Source organism: Eptatretus burgeri, unplaced genomic scaffold (genome assembly GCF_056783735.1).
Source record: "Eptatretus burgeri isolate ZD-2024b unplaced genomic scaffold, Ebu_testis_v1 Ebu_testis_scaffold_3155, whole genome shotgun sequence".
In the NCBI taxonomy this organism is placed as follows: domain Eukaryota; kingdom Metazoa; phylum Chordata; class Myxini; order Myxiniformes; family Myxinidae; genus Eptatretus; species Eptatretus burgeri.
The window spans coordinates 542699-560840 of record NW_028225103.1 but is presented as its reverse complement, the minus strand read 5'-3'; the positions used below and the strand labels follow the sequence as shown (position 1 = coordinate 560840).

Below are 18142 nucleotides of genomic sequence, written 5' to 3'. Positions count from 1 at the left end.
AAAAAAAAACAAAAAAGAAACGATTGTGTCGGACCACTAACTCATCCATTTGGTGAAGTTTTGTGAAGATCGGTTTGAAATTGTGACCTGTCGGCCATTGAAGGTGAGCGGACAAACAAACAAACAAACGGAAGTGATCAACAGACTTGTCAAAAAAAAAAAATTGCCAAGTAATTAAACATATTTATTTATTTATTTACAAATACATCGAGAACCCCAGAGTGGGAAATGCAAAAGCACAACCAACCCGAGGTTTGTTTGAAAGGACGTGCCTCATGAAGTCCAACGCTCTGGTCACAAAGTTTTCTGCACTAGGACCTGTGTGCTCATATTGAGGAGACGGTGGAGGGCGCAGGGGAAACTCACACAATGAGACACAAAACAACCGTACGTGACCTATAAATGCATGAAGAGGAAGAGTAGAGATTTGAACGTGATATTTTAGATGACCACCACAAATTAAAAATACTCATTTGATACGGAGTGGATTTTTTTTTGATTGTGCATCAGCCAATCTTCCGACGTGTTGTTTCATTTTCCTCCCTCCGCCGATACGGACCTGCAGTTCAAGGAGATGCGCGTACTGATGGCGGGGATCGAGGCGAGGATCGAGGCGGGGATCGAGGAATTTCGGAGACCCAACTTTGAGGATGCCCTCGCCCAGCTGCAAGGACAGGCCGACAAACTCGAGCTCCGACAGAAAGCCGATGATTGGTACGTTGGGCACGTGAATGCGACATTAAAACAAACCTGGAAACCTCACCTGTGTGGAGACACGTAAATGTGGCGCAACTGCCAGGTCCAGGGGTTCCCCTTTTCTTTCTCACAAAGATGTGTGGGAACATGCTGTCTCACGCAAACCGGTCTTGTTCCGGTGTCCTTACGATAATTCACGGACCGGTGTTTGTGGGTTTGTTTGCTGGGATATACTCCTGTAGTTCGAGCCCAGTTACATCCAGAGTCGTTATGGAGGATCAGCATGACCCCAATTAATGTACAGAGGTGTTTTGTCTTTGCTGGTGGTCTTGGGGGGGGGGGAGGGATGAAGGAATGATGCAAATTCTCTATGTAAGTGTGTATCGTTTAACGCCGCCTCTAGGTGGGGGAGGGTATTACAAGTCTCCACCATTTGCAGTGCAGTATTCCTGTCCCCACGTTTTCCATTATCATCAGGTGTTTTGATTTATAATGAATAATAGGGATGAATTTTCATGACATTCTGATGAATAATAACAAAGTCAAAGCATCGTGTCCATGTTTCCATGTGCAGCGAACGAGTAAAGCTGCGAGCAACGAACCGCTGCCTGGCCAAGCAGGTGGAGCAACTTTCAAAACAGATTGATAGTGAACGTCAGGAGGCGGACAAACAGAAGGAAAAGGTAAGGAAGCCATGAGCAAACGACATACAGGTCCTTCAGAATAGTTATCTCGGTAAGTATGTGTTTTAGTTGGGGTCCCCGTCCCTTGTTTAATGGGTGAATAAATGTACATGCGCTGTGAGTTATTTTGATAGTTCGGGTTTTTACATCACTCGCAACAACAACTATGGCTCCTACATCCACAACTATAACAACAACGATAACCCTCTGCTCCCGGCATTCTCCGTGCACTCGCTGGTATGCGGGTGTGTTCGGAATTCGTTCGGGGATGGAATTCCATTCCCAAATATGAACATGACCCGATTCGCTTGGCAGCGCGCCAAGTAAGGGAGTGCGTCGGGGCCCACCGACTGGAGAACGGGCCACGCCCGAGCGGACCGCACCCGATGACGGGCCCCGCCCAGGCGAACCGCGCCCGAGAGCGGGTCACGAGGAGCGAACCGCGTCCGAGAGCGATAAAAGGAACGGAGAGTGTCAGAATCGGGAGAGCGAGCGAATCTGCCAGAGCGTCAGAATCTGCCGAAGCGTCAGAATCTGCTCGAGCGTGAGGATCTCCTGGAGCTCGGAGGGGAAGAATTCGCGTCCGTTGAAAACGCATCTCTCGAGGCTTGGGGAAAGGCACCTCGTCGCTGGCGTGCTCTGGTTCACGGCTCGTCTTGTGGTTGGTGTGGTCTGCGTCACGCTGCCCTGGTTCCTTCTTGGCCGACTGGTTATCCGGGAAGGTGCGGACGTCGAGCCGCGCGGCGTGGCCAGGTTGCCTGCTATTTTCTCGTCCTTCAGCTCGACTTCCCTCCGAGCCGAAGGGATAATAAAGACCAATTTGGGTCCGTTTCTTTTGGGTGTGTGTCTGTGTGTGGGCCCGTCTGGAAGTAGGAATTGTTTCAGTGCTCTTTGCTGTCCATACTTACATCTCTACAGTCGGATAACTCTGCTTGTTGCGTGCTCCCACCCATCCACCATTATAAATAAATACATTTGTTAAATGTATCAGTTCGTTGCTGTGTTTCTTCCATTGGCTGAAGCCGCTGTCACACCTTGACGTTTTAGCCAGCGTATGCCGACGTGTGAAAAATTTGCCCGAACCAAGCTGGCACACGTCGAATACGTTATAGGTAAGTTTTGTATACGTTAAGAGCACGCTGGCATACGTCGTAGTATGCTGGCATACGTCGTCATACGCTGAGTACGTCGAGAAATTTTCAGCATGTTGAAAATTTCTCGACGTACTCGGCATATGACACACGTTCCGCATACCCTGGCCATAAGTTGTAGGCACGTTACGCGATCGTTGACACACGTTACTTGTACGTTACTCATAAGTCGAAACACGTTGAAGTAATGGTTCGCCCAGTGTTCCAGACTCCCTGGTTTTTATTTTTATTTTTTTCCTTCGGTATGACGGTGATGTTGACACTTTGATTTCTCGTGCGATTATGATTTAAATCGTTGAGCGGCAGCCTATTAATTATATTATATTATATTATAACCGCACAAGAAATCGAAGTGTCAACATCACCGTCATACCGAAGAAGAAAAAAAAACCCCAAAAAAATCCAGGGAGTCTGGAACACTGACGCTAACCATTACCTTGACGTGTTTCGACTTATGAGTAACTTACAAGTAACGTGTGTGGACGTGTGTCAATGATCGTGTAACGTGCCTACAACTTATGGCCAGCGTTATGCGGAACGTGTGAGTCATACGCTGGCATACGTCAAAAAATTTCAAGCATGGAAAATTTGTTTAACAGCTCGGTGTACTACGACGAATGCCAGCGTACAACGACATATGCCAGCGTGCTCTTAACGTATACAAACTTACCCATAACGTATTCGACGTGTGCCAGCGTTTTAGCCAAATTTTTCATACGTCAGGCATACGCTGTGTAAATCGTCAAGGTGTGACAGGGCGTTTCGCATGGCGCAGGTTGGTGCATTACAAATGCTGTTGCCGCTGTAAAGGTACATTTGGACCAACGGGACTTCGGCAACCATCCGCTCGGGTTGCGCGCGGGTCGGGCACGTGATCGGTATCGACTCGTACGGGTGCCATCAAGGGTGTGAATACTCGGTAGCTCGCCACGTGGATCTCTCGGTATTTTGAAGATTGGCAAATAACCCTGTACCACGTGGTGGAATTATTGACGATTCACGGTCCGGTAAGGGACCCCTTCCCTCGGAGTTTTCCGAAAGGTACGATTTAGATTCCAGGTGATCGGTAGAGTCGACCCTACTGCTCCACCTCGCGGTCGTGCTCGCGGCCGATACCCGGCTCCACAACAATATGTATTAAATTGTACGTCTGCTGATCAACTGGCTGTGCATGGAGCTCCTGCAAGAAAAAGCTGAGGGGCAGAACCTTGACCGTAACAATATGTCATTGGAGCAACAGGTGAGGGCCTCAATCCCTCCGTGTGTGTGTGTGTGTGTGTGTGTGTGTGTGTGTGTGTGTGTGTGTGTGTGTGTGTGTGTGTGTGTGTGTGTGTGTGTGTGTGTATGCTGGGCCTCGGGGAGATAGCATCTTACTCATGCGGAGTATGATAATGAAGCGTGGTAGAATTTTAATTAATTATTCTTGTATTCACAGTTGAAGTTCGTGGAAGAGATTGCAGTGCTCTGAGCGGATCAAGACGTAACAGATAAAACCAGGATGGAAAAAAAAACACGTACGGGGTGGACAAAATGGATACAGAGGGAAACGCCAAGGAGGGAAAACTGGACATTTGGAAGGAGGAGGAATTTGGGTAGGGTTCACGAGGGTAGTTGTGGTAGGCCTATCCAAGCTGTCGCAGTTCTGAAGGTAGAAATGCCTCCACGTGAGGCAGCACAAACATTTGTCACAGCGGGTTGCTGAGTTACGTCGGACCCGAGTCTCCTTAACCCTCAAAATTTCCATCACAGACGTCAGTTTGCTAAAACCAATGAGGCTTTGTCAGTGACTTCCTCCACATTTGCTGAACAGATGGGTTTTCAATTAGAAAACAGTGCAGTATAACCAACCAATCAACGAAGAGTTTATATTTGAGAGAACGTTTATTTAAAAATTATTTTATTCATTAAAATAAATAATATTTATTTTACGAAACAATAAATAAATGAAAAATCACTTATAGAGCGACACTTGGCAAAAAATAACAAAGTAGAATGACACTCAGTTGAGCACATACCTCCACCAGGCTGAACAGTTTACGTTCTGTCGCCATTGATGGGCGAATCGAATTCTGTACCAAAATCGAATCTGCTTGTTCTTGTCAACAAACCACCTCATCCACCTTGTTTTGTCATTCCTTGTCCACAACTTTTTGAGATATAATGAGATACAGTATATACATATTTATATTTATATGCATAGTTTTTGGTCCCATCACTCAGTTTTATAAATTAGGCCTGTGTTCACAATTGACCATAAAAATAATTGGTGGTTGAATTCATGAACCTGATATGCAAATCCTGTTCAAATTTCAAGTCAATTGGATGAAAATTGACAATTTTAGAAACTCAACTAATGTTGACCTTTTGGACTCTGATGACCTTTTGACCGACGTTGACCTCAAAAATAATGGTTGAATTCATTGACCTGATATGCAAATCCTGTTCAAATTTCAAGTCAATTGGATGAAAATTGACAATTTTAAGAAAATCAGCCAATGTTGACCTTTTCACCGACGTTGGCTTCAAAAATAGTTGGTGCTTGAATTCAATAACCGGATTTGAAAATGGTCTTCAAATTTTAAATAAATCGGATGAAAATTGACAATTCTAGAAAAAGTTTTAGAAGTTTGGCCTATGTTGACCTTTTGGCCGACATTGACCTAAAAATTAATCGGTGGTTGAATTCAGTGACTTGATGTGTAAATCCTCTTCAAATTTATCAATTGGATAAAAATTCACGATTTTAGAAATCTCACCAATGTTGGCCTTTTGGCCTCTGATGACCTTTTGACCGACGTTGACCTCAAAAATAATGGTTGAATTCATTCATTGACCTGATATGCAAATGGTCTTGGAATTTTAAATAAATCGAATGAAAATTGAGGATTTTAGAAATTTAAAAAAGTTGTTGACCTTTGGCCTATAATGACCTTTTGACTTAAAAAAAAACAAAAAAGAAACGATTCTGTCGGACCACCAACTCATCCATTTGGTGAAGTTTTGTGAAGATCGGTTTGAAATTGTGACCTGTAGGCCATTGAAGGTGAGCGGACAAACAAACAAACAAACAAACGGAAGTGATCAACAGATTTGTCAAAAAAAAAAATTGCCAAGTAATTAAACATTTATTTATTTATTTACAAATACATCGAGAACCCCAGAGTGGGAAATGCAAAAGCACAACCAACCCGAGGTTTGTTTGAAAGGACGTGTCTCATGAGGTCCAACGCTCCGGTCACAGAGGTGTCTGCACGAGGACCTGTGTGCTCATATTGAGGAGACGGTGGAGGGCGCAGGGGAAACTCACACAATGAGACACAAAACAACCGTACATGACCTATAAATGCATGAAGAGGAAGAGTAGAGATTTGAACGTGGTATTTTAGATGACCACTACAAATTAAAAATACTCATTTGATACGGAGTGGATTTTTTTTTGATTGTACATCAGGCAATCTTCCGACATGTTGTTTCATTTTCCTCCCTCTGCCGATACGGACCTGCAGATCAAGGAGATGCGCGTACTGATGGCGGGGATCAAGGACTTTCGGATACCCAACTTTGAGGATGCCCTCGCCCAGCTGCAAGGACGGGCCGACAAACTCGAGCTCCGAATGAAAGCCGTTGATTGGTAAGTTGGGCACGTGCATGCGACATTAAAACAAACCTGGAAACCTCACCTGTGTGAAGACATGTAAATGTGGCGGAAATGCTGGGTCTCGGCAGGTCGCAGGGTTCCCCATTTCTTTCGCACAAGATGTGTGTCGGTGTCCTTACGATAATTCACGGACCGGTGTTTGTGGGTTTGTTTGCTGGGATATACTCCTGTAGTTCGAGCCCAGTTACATCCAGACTCGTTATCGAGGATCAGCATGACCCCAATTAATGTACAGGGGTGTTTTGTCTTTGCTGGTGGTCTTGGGGGGGGGGGATGAAGGAGTGATGCAAATTCTCTCTTTAAATGTGTATCGTGTAGCGCCGCCTCCAGGTGGGGGTATTACAAGGGTATTACAAGTCTCCACCATTTGCAGTGCAGTTTACCTGTCCCCATGTTTTCCATTATAATCAGGTGTTTTGAATTATAATGAAAAATAGGGAAGAATTTTCATGACATTTTGATGAATAATAACAAAGTCAAAGCATCCTGTCCATGTTTCCATGTGCAGTGAACGAGTGAAGCTGCGAGCAACGAACCGCTGCCTGGCCAAGCAGGTGGAGCAACTTTCAAAACAGATTGATAGTGAACGTCAGGAGGCGGACAAACAGATGGAAAAGGTAAGGAAGCCATGAGCAAACAACATACAGGTCCTTCAGAATAGTTATGTCGGTAAGTATGTGTTTTAGTTAGGGTCCCCGTCCCTTGTTTAATGGGTGAATAAATGTACATGCGCTGTGAGTTATTTTGATACTTAGGGTTTTTACACCACTCGCAACAACTATGGCTCCTACATCTACAACTACAACAATGATAATCCTCTGCTCCCGGCATTCTCTGTGCACTCGCTGGTATGCGGGCGTGTTCGGAATTCGTTCGGCTATGGAATTCCATTCCCAAATATGGACATGAACCGATTTGCTTGGCAGCGCGCCAAGTAAGGGAGTGCGTCGTGGCCCACCGACTGGAGAACGGGCCACGCCCGAGCGAACCACACCCGAGGACGGGCCCCGCCCGAGCGAACAGCGCCCGAGAGCGAGTCACGAGGAGCGAACCGTGCCCGAGAGCGGTAAAAGGAACGAGAGCGTCAGAATCGGGAGAGCGAGGAAATCTGCCAGAGCGTCAAGATCTGCGGAAGCGTCAGAATCTGCTCGAGCGTGAGGATCTGCTGGAGTTCGGAGGGGAAGAATTCGCGCCCGTTCAAAACGCATCTCTCGAGGCTGGGCGAAAGGCACCTCGTCGCTGGCGTGCTCTGGTTCACGGCTCGTCTTGTGGCTGGCGTGGTCTGCGTCGAGCTGCCCTGGTTCCTTCTTGGCCGACTGGTGCTCCGGGAAGGTGCGGATGTCGAGCCGCGCGCTCGCGGCCAGGTAGCCTGCAATTTTCTCATCCCTCAGCTCGACTTCCCTCTGAGCCGAAGGGATAATAAAGACCATTTTGGGTCCGTTTCTTTTGGGTGTGCGTCTGTGTCTGGGCCCGTCTGTAAGTAGGAATTGTTTAAGTGCTCTTTGCTGTACATACTTGCATCTCTATAGTCGGATAACTCTGCTTCTTGCGTGCTCTCCCCGTCCCCCATTATAAATAAATACATTTGTTAAATGTATCAGTTCGTTGCTGTGTTTCTTCCATTGGCTTAGCACGGCGTGTGTTGGTGAATTACAAAGGCTGTTGCCGCTGTAAAGATATATTTGGACCAACGGGGTTTCGGCAACCATCCGCTCGGGTTGCGCGCAGGTCGGGCACGTTATCGGTATCGACTCGTATGAGGGCCGTCGAGGGTGTGAATACTCGGTAGCTCGCCACGTGGATCTCTCGGTATTTTGAAGATTGGCAAATAACCCTGTACCACGTGGTTGATTTATTGACGCTTCACGGTCCTGTAAGGGACCCGTACCCTCGGAGTTTTCCAAAAGGTACGATCTAGATTCCGGGTGTTCGGTAGAGTCGACCCTACCGCTCCACCTAGCGGTCGTGCTCGCGGCCGATACCCGGCTCCGCAACAATATGTATTAAATTGTACGTCTGCATGTCAACCGGCTGTGCATGGAGCTCCTGCAAGAAAAAGGTGAGCGGCAGAACCTTGACCGTAACAAGATGTCATTGGAGCAACAGGTGAGGGCCTCAATCCCTCCGTGTGTGTGTGTGTGTGTGTGTACGTGTGTGTGTGTGTGTGTGTGTGTGTGTGTGTGTGTGTGTGTGTGTGTGTGCGCGCGCGCGTGTGTGTGTGTGTGTGTGTGTGTGTGTGTGTGTGTGTGAGTGTGTGTGTGTGTGTGTGTGTGTGTGTGTGTGTGTGTGTGCTGGGCCTCGGAGAGACAGCATCTTACTCATGCGGAGTATGATAATGAAGCGTGGTAGAATTTTAATTCATTCTTTTTGTATTCACAGTTGAAGCTCGTGGAAGAGATCACAGTGCTCTGAGTGAATCAAGACGTAACAGATAAAACCAGGATGGAAAAGAAGCACACATGGGGTGGATAATATGGATACAGAGGGAAACGCCAAGGAGGGAAAACTGGAAATTTGGAAAGAGGAGGGATTTGGGTAGGATTTACGAGGGTAGTTGTAGTCGGCCTTTTCAAACTGTTGCAGTTCTGTAGGTAGAAATGCCTCCACGTGAGGCAGCACAAACATTTGTCTCAGTAAGTTGCTGAGTTACCTCGGACCCGAGTCCCCTTCACCCTCAAAGTTTCCATCATAAACGTCAGTTTGCTAAAACCAATGATGCTTTGTCAGTAACTTCCTCCATATTTGCTGAACAGATTGGTATTCAGTAAGAAAGCAGTACAGTATAACCAACCAATCAACGAAGAGTTTATATTTGAGAGAACGTTTATTTTAAAGTTAATTTATTAATTAAAATAAATAATATTTATTTTACGAAACAATAAATAAATGAAAAATCACTCATGGAGCGACACTTGTCAAAACATAACAAAGTAGAACGACACTCAATAGAGCACACACCTCCACCAGGCTGAACAGTTTACGTTTTGTCGCCCCTGATGGGCTGGATCTGAAGCAAAATGGAATCCGCTTGTTCTTGTGACCAAACCACCTCATCCACCTTGTTTTGTCATTGCTTGTCCACAACTTTTTGAGATGTAATGATGTATATATATATATATATATATATATACACATAGTTTTTTGGCCCTATCTATCAATTTTATAAACTAGGCCTGTGTTCACAATTGACCCTAAAAATAATTGGTGGTTGAATTCATGAACCTGCTATGCAAATCCTGTTCAAATTTCAAGTAAATTGGATGAAAATTGACAATTTTAGAAACTCAGCCAATGTTGACCTTTTCACCGACGTTGGCCTCGAAAATAGTTGGTGCTTGAATTCAATAACCGGATTTGCAAATGGTCTTCAAATTTTAAAGCAATCGGATGAAAATTGACAATTCGAGACACAGTTTTAGGAATTCGGCCTTTGTTGACCTTTTGGCCTACGTTGACCTAAAAATTAAAAGGTGGTTGAATTCAGTGAACTAATGTGTAAATCCTCTTCAAATTTCAAGTGAATTGGATAAAAATTTACAATTTTAAAAATCTGGCCGATGTTGACCTTTTGGACTCTGATGACCTTTTGAACGATGTTGACCTCAAAAATAATGGTTGAATTAATTGACCTGAAATGCAAATCCTGTTCAAATTTCAAGTCAATTGGATGAAAATTGACAATTTTAGAATCTCTGCCAATGTTGATCTTTTCACCGACGTTGGCCTCGAAAATAGTTGGTGCTTGAATTCAAGAACCGGATTTGCAAATGGTCTTCAAATTTTAAAGCAATTGGATGAAAATTGACAATTCTCGAAACAGTTTTAGGAATTTGTCCTTTGTTGACCTAAAAATTAATCGGTGGTTGAATTCAGTGACCTGATGTATGAATCCTCTTCAAATTTCAAGTCAATTGGATAAAAATTGACAATTTTAGAAATGCGGCCAATGTTGACCTTTTGGCCTCTCATGACCTTTTGACCGACGTTGACCTCAAAAATAATGGTTGAATTCATTGACCTGATACGCAAATGGTCTTCGTATTTTAAATAAATCCAATGAAAATTGAGGATTTTAGAAATTTAAAAAAGTTGTTGACCTTTGGCCTATTATGACCTTTTGACTTAAAAAAAACCAAAATATGTTGGATTCTGTTGGACCACCAACTCATCCATTTGGTGAAGGTTTGTGAAGATCGGTTTGAAATTGAAGTCAATCGAATGAAAATTGAGGTTTTAGAAATTTGAAAGAGTTGTTGACCTTTGGCCGATGCTGACGTTTTGACTTTAAAAAAAAATTGCATTCTGTCGGACCACCAACTCATCCGTTTGGTGAAGGTTTGTGAAGATCGGTTTGAAATTGTGACCTGTCGGCCATTAAAGGTGAGCGGATAAACAAACAAACAAACAGAAGTGATCAACAGATTTGTCAAAAAAAAAAATGGCCAAGTAATTAAAAATATTTATTTATTTATTTACAAATACAGCGACAACCGCAGAGTGGAAAATGCAAAAGCTCAACCAACCCGAGGTTTGTTTGAAAGGACGTGCCTCATGCGGTCCAACGCTCCGGTCACAGAGGTGTCTGCATGAGGACCTGTGTGCTCATATTGAGGAGACGGTAGAGGGCGCAGGGGAAACTCACACAATGAGACACAAAACAACCGTACGTTGCCTCTCAATGCATGAAGAAGAAGAGTAGAGATTTGAACGTGGTATTTTAGATGACCACTACAAATTAAAAATACTCATTTGATACGGAGTGGATTTTTTTTTGATTGTGCATCAGCCAATCTTCCGACGTGTTGTTTCATTTTCCTCCCTCCGCCGATGCGGACCTGCAGGTCAAGAGAATGCGCGTAATGATGGTGGGGATCGAGGACTTTGGGAGAGCCAACTTTGAGGACGCCCTCGCCCAGCTGCAAGGACAGGCCGACAAACTCGAGCTCCGAATGAAAGCCGATGATTGGTACGTTGGGCACGTGAATGCGACATTAAAACAAACCTGGAAACCTCACCTGTGTGGAGACACGTAAATGTGGCGGAACTGCCGGGTCTCGGCGGGTCGAGGGGTTCCCCATTTCTTTTGCACAAAGATGTGTGGGAACATGCTGTCTCACGTAAACGGGTCTTGTTTCGGTGTTCTTACGATAATTCACTGACCGGTGTTTGTGGGTTTGTTTGTTGGGATATACTCCTGTAGTTTGAGCCCAGTTACATCCAGACTGGTTATGGAGGATCAGCATGACCCCAATTAATGTACAGGGGTGTTTTATCTTTGCTGGTGGTCTTGGGGGGATGAAGCAGTGATGCAAATTATCTATGGAAATGTGTATCGTGTAGCGCCGCCTCCAGGTGGAGGAGGGTATTACAAGTCTACACCAGTTACAGTGCAGTGCTCCTGTCCCCACGTTTTCCATTGGTCGTCAGGTGTTTTGATTGATAATCAATAATAGGGATGAATTTTCATGATATTCTGATGAATAATTAGAAAGTCAAAGCATCGTGTCCATGTTTCCATGCGCAGCGAACGAGTGAAGCTGCGAGCAACGAACCGCTGCCTGGCCAAGCAGGTGGAGCAACTTTCAAAACAGATTGATAGTGAACGTCAGGAGGCGGCCAAACAGAAGGAAAAGGTAAGCACAGTGTCACCTGTAGCTCCTGTGGACAAACTTAACAGCAGGTTCATTGCTGGATGGACGGGCCTCCAGTGGTGGGGTTTATAGTGTGAACAGCAGGTGTGTGTACGACGTGATGCCCTCTATACACAGGTATATTTGTCTTCCTTTCCTTCTCGCTCAAAATGGAGCGACAGGTAGACTCTGTTAGTAATGAAATAACTGTGCTTTACTAAGCATCTACTAACCAGAAGTCATCATTTCCATAACACTACCCCCCCCCCCCAATTTCCTCCTTCAGACCATCCCTGTTCTCAGAAGACCAGGGAGGATGGGCACTGCTAGGAATGATTCCATTCATTAATTCTTACTGTTTGTCGCGTTATGGCCTCTTTTTTTGTTGCCTTCGTGTTTTCTGTTTTCGTTTTGTTTCAAAAAAAAAAAACCTCCTCTTCAAATCTCTCCCCTTGCTCCTCCCCTTCAAATCTCCCTCCCCACTCCCCCAACTCAAAGCTGCCCCCTCCCTCTTCGCACCTCCTCAATTCTCATCAAACCTCCCCCTCTTCCCACCCCCTCAATTTCTGTTCCTCGGCCACCCGCTCCCTTCTCCACAATACGTCTACCCAGTCTCATCCTTCCCCTCTCCCCACCCCTCCCTTCACCTTCCTCCTCCATGGCCATGCCTGCTCTCATCGTCTCCTCTCTCCTTCAAAGCTACCCTCTCACCCCTCCCTCGCAAATCAACCGCCTCCTCCCTCTTCAAAGCAAACTTCACTCTCTTCCTCCTCAAAAGCTCCTCCCACACCTTTCTCCCTCAATTCTTCCCCCTCACCCTTCTCCCTCAATTCTCACCCCTCCCTTTCAAATCTCACCCCTCACTCCCCCTTCTTAAAGCTGCCCCCCTTTCACATCTTCAGAGCTGTCTCCATCCCCCAACTTCTCCTTTGCAGCTCATTCCTCCACCTTCTCCAATCTCCCACTTCCCTTTGCCTCCTCTCTTATTACGCCCCACTGCTACTCATCCCTTCACCACCTAGCCCTTTGTCCTCCTCCTCATCCGACCCTCTCCCCGAGCTCTTATACAATCTGTCATCAACTGTCAACAACTCTCACGACCTCCACCTCTCCTCTCTCACACGATCCCTTATCCCTCCCCTACCCTGCACCCAAAGCCTCCTTCCCTCCCTCTTCCTTAAAAGTGTGGACTTCAAATATCCGGGACCTTCACTCAAACCTGTCAGGTCTTTCCATCCAGGTTGCCACTGACAAACCAGACATAATCTGCTTAACAGAAACTTTCCTCCTTCAAGACGTCTCTGACTCCGAGTATCGCTCCCTGGTTACTCCCTGCTCCGGTACGACAGACCTGAGCCTCGTCCCGGTGGAGGAGTTGCTCTCTTCATCAAAGACTCTATTCCTCACTCTCCAAGCACTGCCCTCACTCTCCCACACCCCCAGGAATACCTCTGGCTACGGCTTCCCCTCGGCTGCCACTTCTTGTTTACATGTGTGTTGTACCGTCCACCAAACAGCGATGACTCCATTTACATCTCTCTCGCTGAAAACATGGACCAACTTCGATCCACTCGTCCAAACTCTCTCTTCCTCATATGCGGTGACTTCAGTTGCCATCGTGCCAGTTGGCTCAGTGTAGGTACCTCTCTCACCTGTCATGGCACTTCAGAAAAAGCTTTCTGCGAATCATTGGGACTGACTCAATCGGTCAACTTCCCAACCGGGATCTCAACTAACTGTACTCCATCTCTTCTGGATTTGATTTTGACCAATTTTACAGAAAATATCTGGAATATAGTTCTTCCTTCGCTCCAATCGGTTCATCTGACCATATGCTTGTTAAAGCGGTCATCCCTCTGGCTGTTATTAGAGAACGACCTCAGGGCCGACGAGTCTGGCACTTCACTCAGGCTGACTGGCAGGGACTTCAAGCAGCAGGGACTTATCAAACTTCTTGACTAGTCTCCCATCGCTACTTCCGACATCAACTCATCCTGGGAATTCTTTCAAAGAGACTTGCTCTCCCTCAGGCACAGATTTATCCCATGTCATCGTCAGTTGACCTAACCTTCCTCCCACCCTTGGGTAGACTGAAGCTTGTGGTGAAGCAGTTGTCATGAAAGAACTTTCCTTCGTCTCATTGAGGGCAAACCCAACTGAGGGTCATCTCAGTTCCTTCCATAAAGCTCGGAACAAATGTGTATCTACCCTCAGGAGAGCCAGAAAACATCTTTCTCATCTCAAGTCTGAACTCTCAAACCTCTCTCCCTCCTCAAAATCCTGGTGCCGTCTAAACAAATCTGTTTTTGGTGTATGTTCCCCCTCCATCCCCTCCCTTACCTCAAATGGCCGCACTGCTGATACCGCACGTGAAAAGGCTGAATGCCTAAACTCGGTGTTTGCAACTAAATCTTGTGTCCAAAACCCATCACTTTCTCTACCCACCTTACCCAGTCACACCCAGCTGTCCCTGGACTCTGTGTCCTTTTCTCCTGACAAGGTGGAGAGCTTGCTGTCAAACATCGACTCAGATTCTGCAACCGGTCCAGACGGCATCAGCCCACGTGTCCTAAAAACCTGCTCCTCTGCTCTTGCTCACCCTCTCGCTGTTCTATTCACCCTCTCATTTGCTCAAGGTCATCTTCCATCTGCTTGGATGGAAACATTACTGCCCTGCATAAAAAAGGTACAAAAACAGATCCCTGCAACTCCAGACCAATCAGCCTTCTCCCAATCATCAGCAAGGTTATGGAATCCATCATCGCTTCCTATCAAGGTCTTCTGGTTGAGGTCTTGGGGTTGGAATGGGGGTTGATTTAATGAAGTGACTATTCTTTGCATAATATTGCGAGTCACCATTTGCATGACGCTGAATTTCTGTGGGTACCTGCTAGTTATAACAATGTCGTTCTTGAGTATCTCAATATTGTGAAGCACAATACAGGAAGGACGCCATCTCACTCCGGTCGAAGGTTTCACTCTTGAGAAACGACACACCTTGGTTTGGGAATCGTATCTGTTTCTCCACATTTGATTGTTCGTGGCTCTCCACGACACCTGAGGCTGATTGTTAATGGTTGGGGTTGTGGGGGGCTGTTTATCTTTGTGCAGGTGAACCTCAATTTGAAGATGACCAAGCAACAACTGGGGGATTCTGAGCTGGACTTTGATTGGTTGGACATGCAGCTTCAAAATGTTAAAAAAATGCTGGAAGGGCGGGAAGACACCAACGCTGTTTTGCAGACTGGATTATCAGATGTTTTGAATGAACTTTGGTGAGTCAAGAGGGGGGAAGTCAAGAGGGGGTGTACGAAGGTGGAGGGAGTCAAACGAGTCAAGTCGAGCAAGGGTCGTACCACTCTCATGGCTGGACTATTTGGTTGTGGTTAAAGGAGTCGCTTGACACTGCTCCTCATGGCGAGGGGAAAGTTTCTTCATCCTCCCAAGCAAATCCAGCGGACGCTCTTTCGCGATACCTTGATCCCACAATTGATTTGAAGGGAGCGAGAGGCTTTATAATTAGCTCCGCGCCTGTGCAGCGAAAAGTGGTGTTAAGCAATCGGTCCCGTGCGTGGCGGGTCACATGGTCTGACTGCCATATAGTCTGTTTTTTTTTATCATATGGTCATAATTGATCCTTTTCACATATGGTCATAATTGATCGGTCACATGGTCTGACAGCCATATTAGATTGAGAGAAAATATTTTTTACAAAAATTCTTTCTCTTGAAACCGCTTCATCGATCGAAGTGAAACTTCACAATTATGATCTAGTCGTGAAGGGGGAATACACGTTTTAAATTTCAACTTGATCGGATACAAGGTCTGGCATTGTCAGAATTGTTTAATTTTTTTTAAATCTGGGTTTATTTATTTATTTTTTGAATGAGGTTCACTTGGCTGTTCCTGGACGGGTTTGAGGGTCGAGGAGCAGCAGCTGTAATGAGAATCCTATCCAGGTTCCTCCTGATGATATCTTTGTTTTTTTTCCTTGTTTGGGTTCCTTCTGATTACTCCAATGTCAGGACTGGTCCGATTTGGTCTTCCATTTTGATTTGTAATTTTTGTTTTTTTAAAAATCCCATCCTGAATTTTATTTAATAAAGAGGATGTAATGGATCAGGCGTCGCATCAAAGCGGGACGTCTTGGTAACCGGTCATCACTGCCGGTAGTTATGAAGCGGCAGTTCGAATGTGAAGAGCGCACATCGAAAACCGTTCAACGGAGGAAGTTTAAACTTCACCACACGTCACATGACCATTTGATTATGGCACATATTACTTGGATTATAGACAATGTCACTTCCTCGTATGAGAAATTGGAATCATTGTAATCGTTTAAGTCTTTATTGTGCTCGACTGGTGAAAAAAGTGAATATGAAGAAGACAAGAGAATAGGGAAGGGCGATGGATGAACAATCAAAATGGGGAAAGAGGGAAAACACCCGGACAACAATGTACGGAGACACCAGACACAAGGAGGGGATCAGCAGGACGTGGGTGGGAACACAGTGTCAGCAGTCAACAGGTGTAGTGAAGGTCGGTCTTGTGATTGGGGGAGATCACGAGGTGGTGGCAAGCCCGGCTGACCCGAAACCCCGCAGGGAAGACCTCAAGACAGCGGACTCGGAAAGGCGGTTTCACAAGGCAGAAGAGACGAGAATTAAATAAATATGCCGAGGGAGAGTCGAGCAAAAGCCTTTTGGGAAATGAACAAGCGCTGGAGTTTTTGTCATGTTAAGTATGTGTTGTTTGTTGTCCTCATCACGTGACCCCAATGATTTTGTGTTCGGTTTGCAGGCAACAACCGATGCCCTCCTTGGATTCCCCGCCGACCGAGGATGAGGATGAAGATGAAGATGGAGATGGCCAACTCGAGTCAGCTGGAGCCGAGGAACTTGCTCAATGGTCGTGTGGGGAGCCTCGTGTGAGCAGCTGTTGATGTGGAATAGAACTGTGGCCTCAGGATGGGTGTGGTGGTGCGAAGGGGAGGAAGAAGAGGGAGGCGCTCATGCTTTGTTGGTGTTTATACTGTTTACGGATTTACCTTTGTGTTTGTTTATCGAAAGGCCCAGGTGGAGGCTTCGGTCTCAGCAAGATTGCTCGTGCCCTCAGGTGTTTCACGTCCCGTTTTTTCTCTCCATTTGTCTCGTCACCCTGTATGAGTGGTGTGTTGTACTCAATAAACAGGGACGAAGACTCTAAAGTGGGAACAATAGGTTTAATCCAGGCACGGGGACAACGCAGCACAGCATCGGAACACGGGCGGGTCACATGACCCTCCTTAACCACCTCATCTCCTCACCCCCGCCCCCTTTATTTATTTATTAATTTTACAAATCCAGATGCTCAGGAGGTTTACAGACACGAGCTGACCTTCTAAGGGCTCGTGGAGGTCTGTCCTTGCTTACGACTGCTGTGGGTTTCTCAATAAGGGGTACAGGGTCGGGATGGAGTTCAGGTACATTGATGGGTGAAAAGCTGGCATGAGGAAACACCTGAGGTTCAAACGCAGGTGGTGTTGATACTTGTTATTCTCCACCTCGACCGTAACGTCCATTGATGTACAAAACGAAAGAAACGTTTTGTACTTTTTCCATTCATTGATTCCCCTTTTTGTGGGGACATCTTTACAGGGTACTAGACGACCCTTTGGGTTCCCGCAGTGACAGCGGTTGATAAAAATAATAATTTCATAAAAAATATAAAAAGATAGCTCCAGCAAACTATATCGCTGAGGTTGTTTGCATTGATCAAATAATCCCAAAGAGTATTTGACTGAATCGGGAATTGATTATTTAATAATTTTTTAATTGCCCGATTTGAACGAAACTTGATACTGCACACCGCAGGAGAATGGTGATTAAGGTGGCCCGAAATTTTTTGCGCTATCGTGTACCGTTTTGGCTGTATTTTGGGAACATACATACATACATACACACATACATACAAGATGAGACTTTTAGTAATACATAGATGACCACCCAACAGGGTCTATGTATAATAATTGTGATCATTCCACATTGCTGTTCTGGCTACGAATATCCCTTCCCTCTAGCAGGGGTCAGTATACCATGTGCGCAAGGGGGGAAATCACATCATCTACCCATCCCATCCTCATGGAAGGAGGATAGGGGGGGTAGGTTATTTTGTGCCCATGACTGACCCCGTGTTGTGTTGGGGTTTGGAGTGAGAGTTAAAAATAAATCTTTACATTGATTAACTGCACTCAGACACTCACGGGACCCACTACGAGACCCTTACTGCAGCACCAAGGACAGACGACTGTCCAAAAAGCGAAAAGCGGGGTTTAGCCGTCTGTCT

At 45.7% G+C, this 18142-nt stretch overlaps 1 protein-coding gene across 9 annotated transcripts in view; it reads left to right on the top strand.

Annotated features, from left to right (window-relative positions):
* Nucleotides 1-17024, top strand: part of LOC147006738 (uncharacterized) — a 29614-nt gene extending 12590 nt beyond the window's left edge. For 6 of the 9 annotated variants that reach the window (XM_085868053.1, XM_085868058.1, XM_085868052.1 and 3 more), the window contains 8 exons: nt 566-714; nt 1271-1379; nt 6037-6161; nt 6697-6805; nt 11030-11154; nt 11713-11821; nt 14930-15093; nt 16619-17024. In XM_085868053.1, the coding sequence (XP_085724179.1) occupies nt 566-714; nt 1271-1379; nt 6037-6161; nt 6697-6805; nt 11030-11154; nt 11713-11821; nt 14930-15093; nt 16619-16760 (1032 nt within the window). In that variant the 3' untranslated portion in view covers nt 16761-17024. The remainder of the gene's footprint in view (nt 1-565; nt 715-1270; nt 1380-6036; nt 6162-6696; nt 6806-11029; nt 11155-11712; nt 11822-14929; nt 15094-16618) is intronic. The other 3 variants (XM_085868050.1, XM_085868055.1, XM_085868054.1) reach the window with 3 other exon arrangements.
* Nucleotides 17025-18142: the final 1118 nt, after the last annotated feature.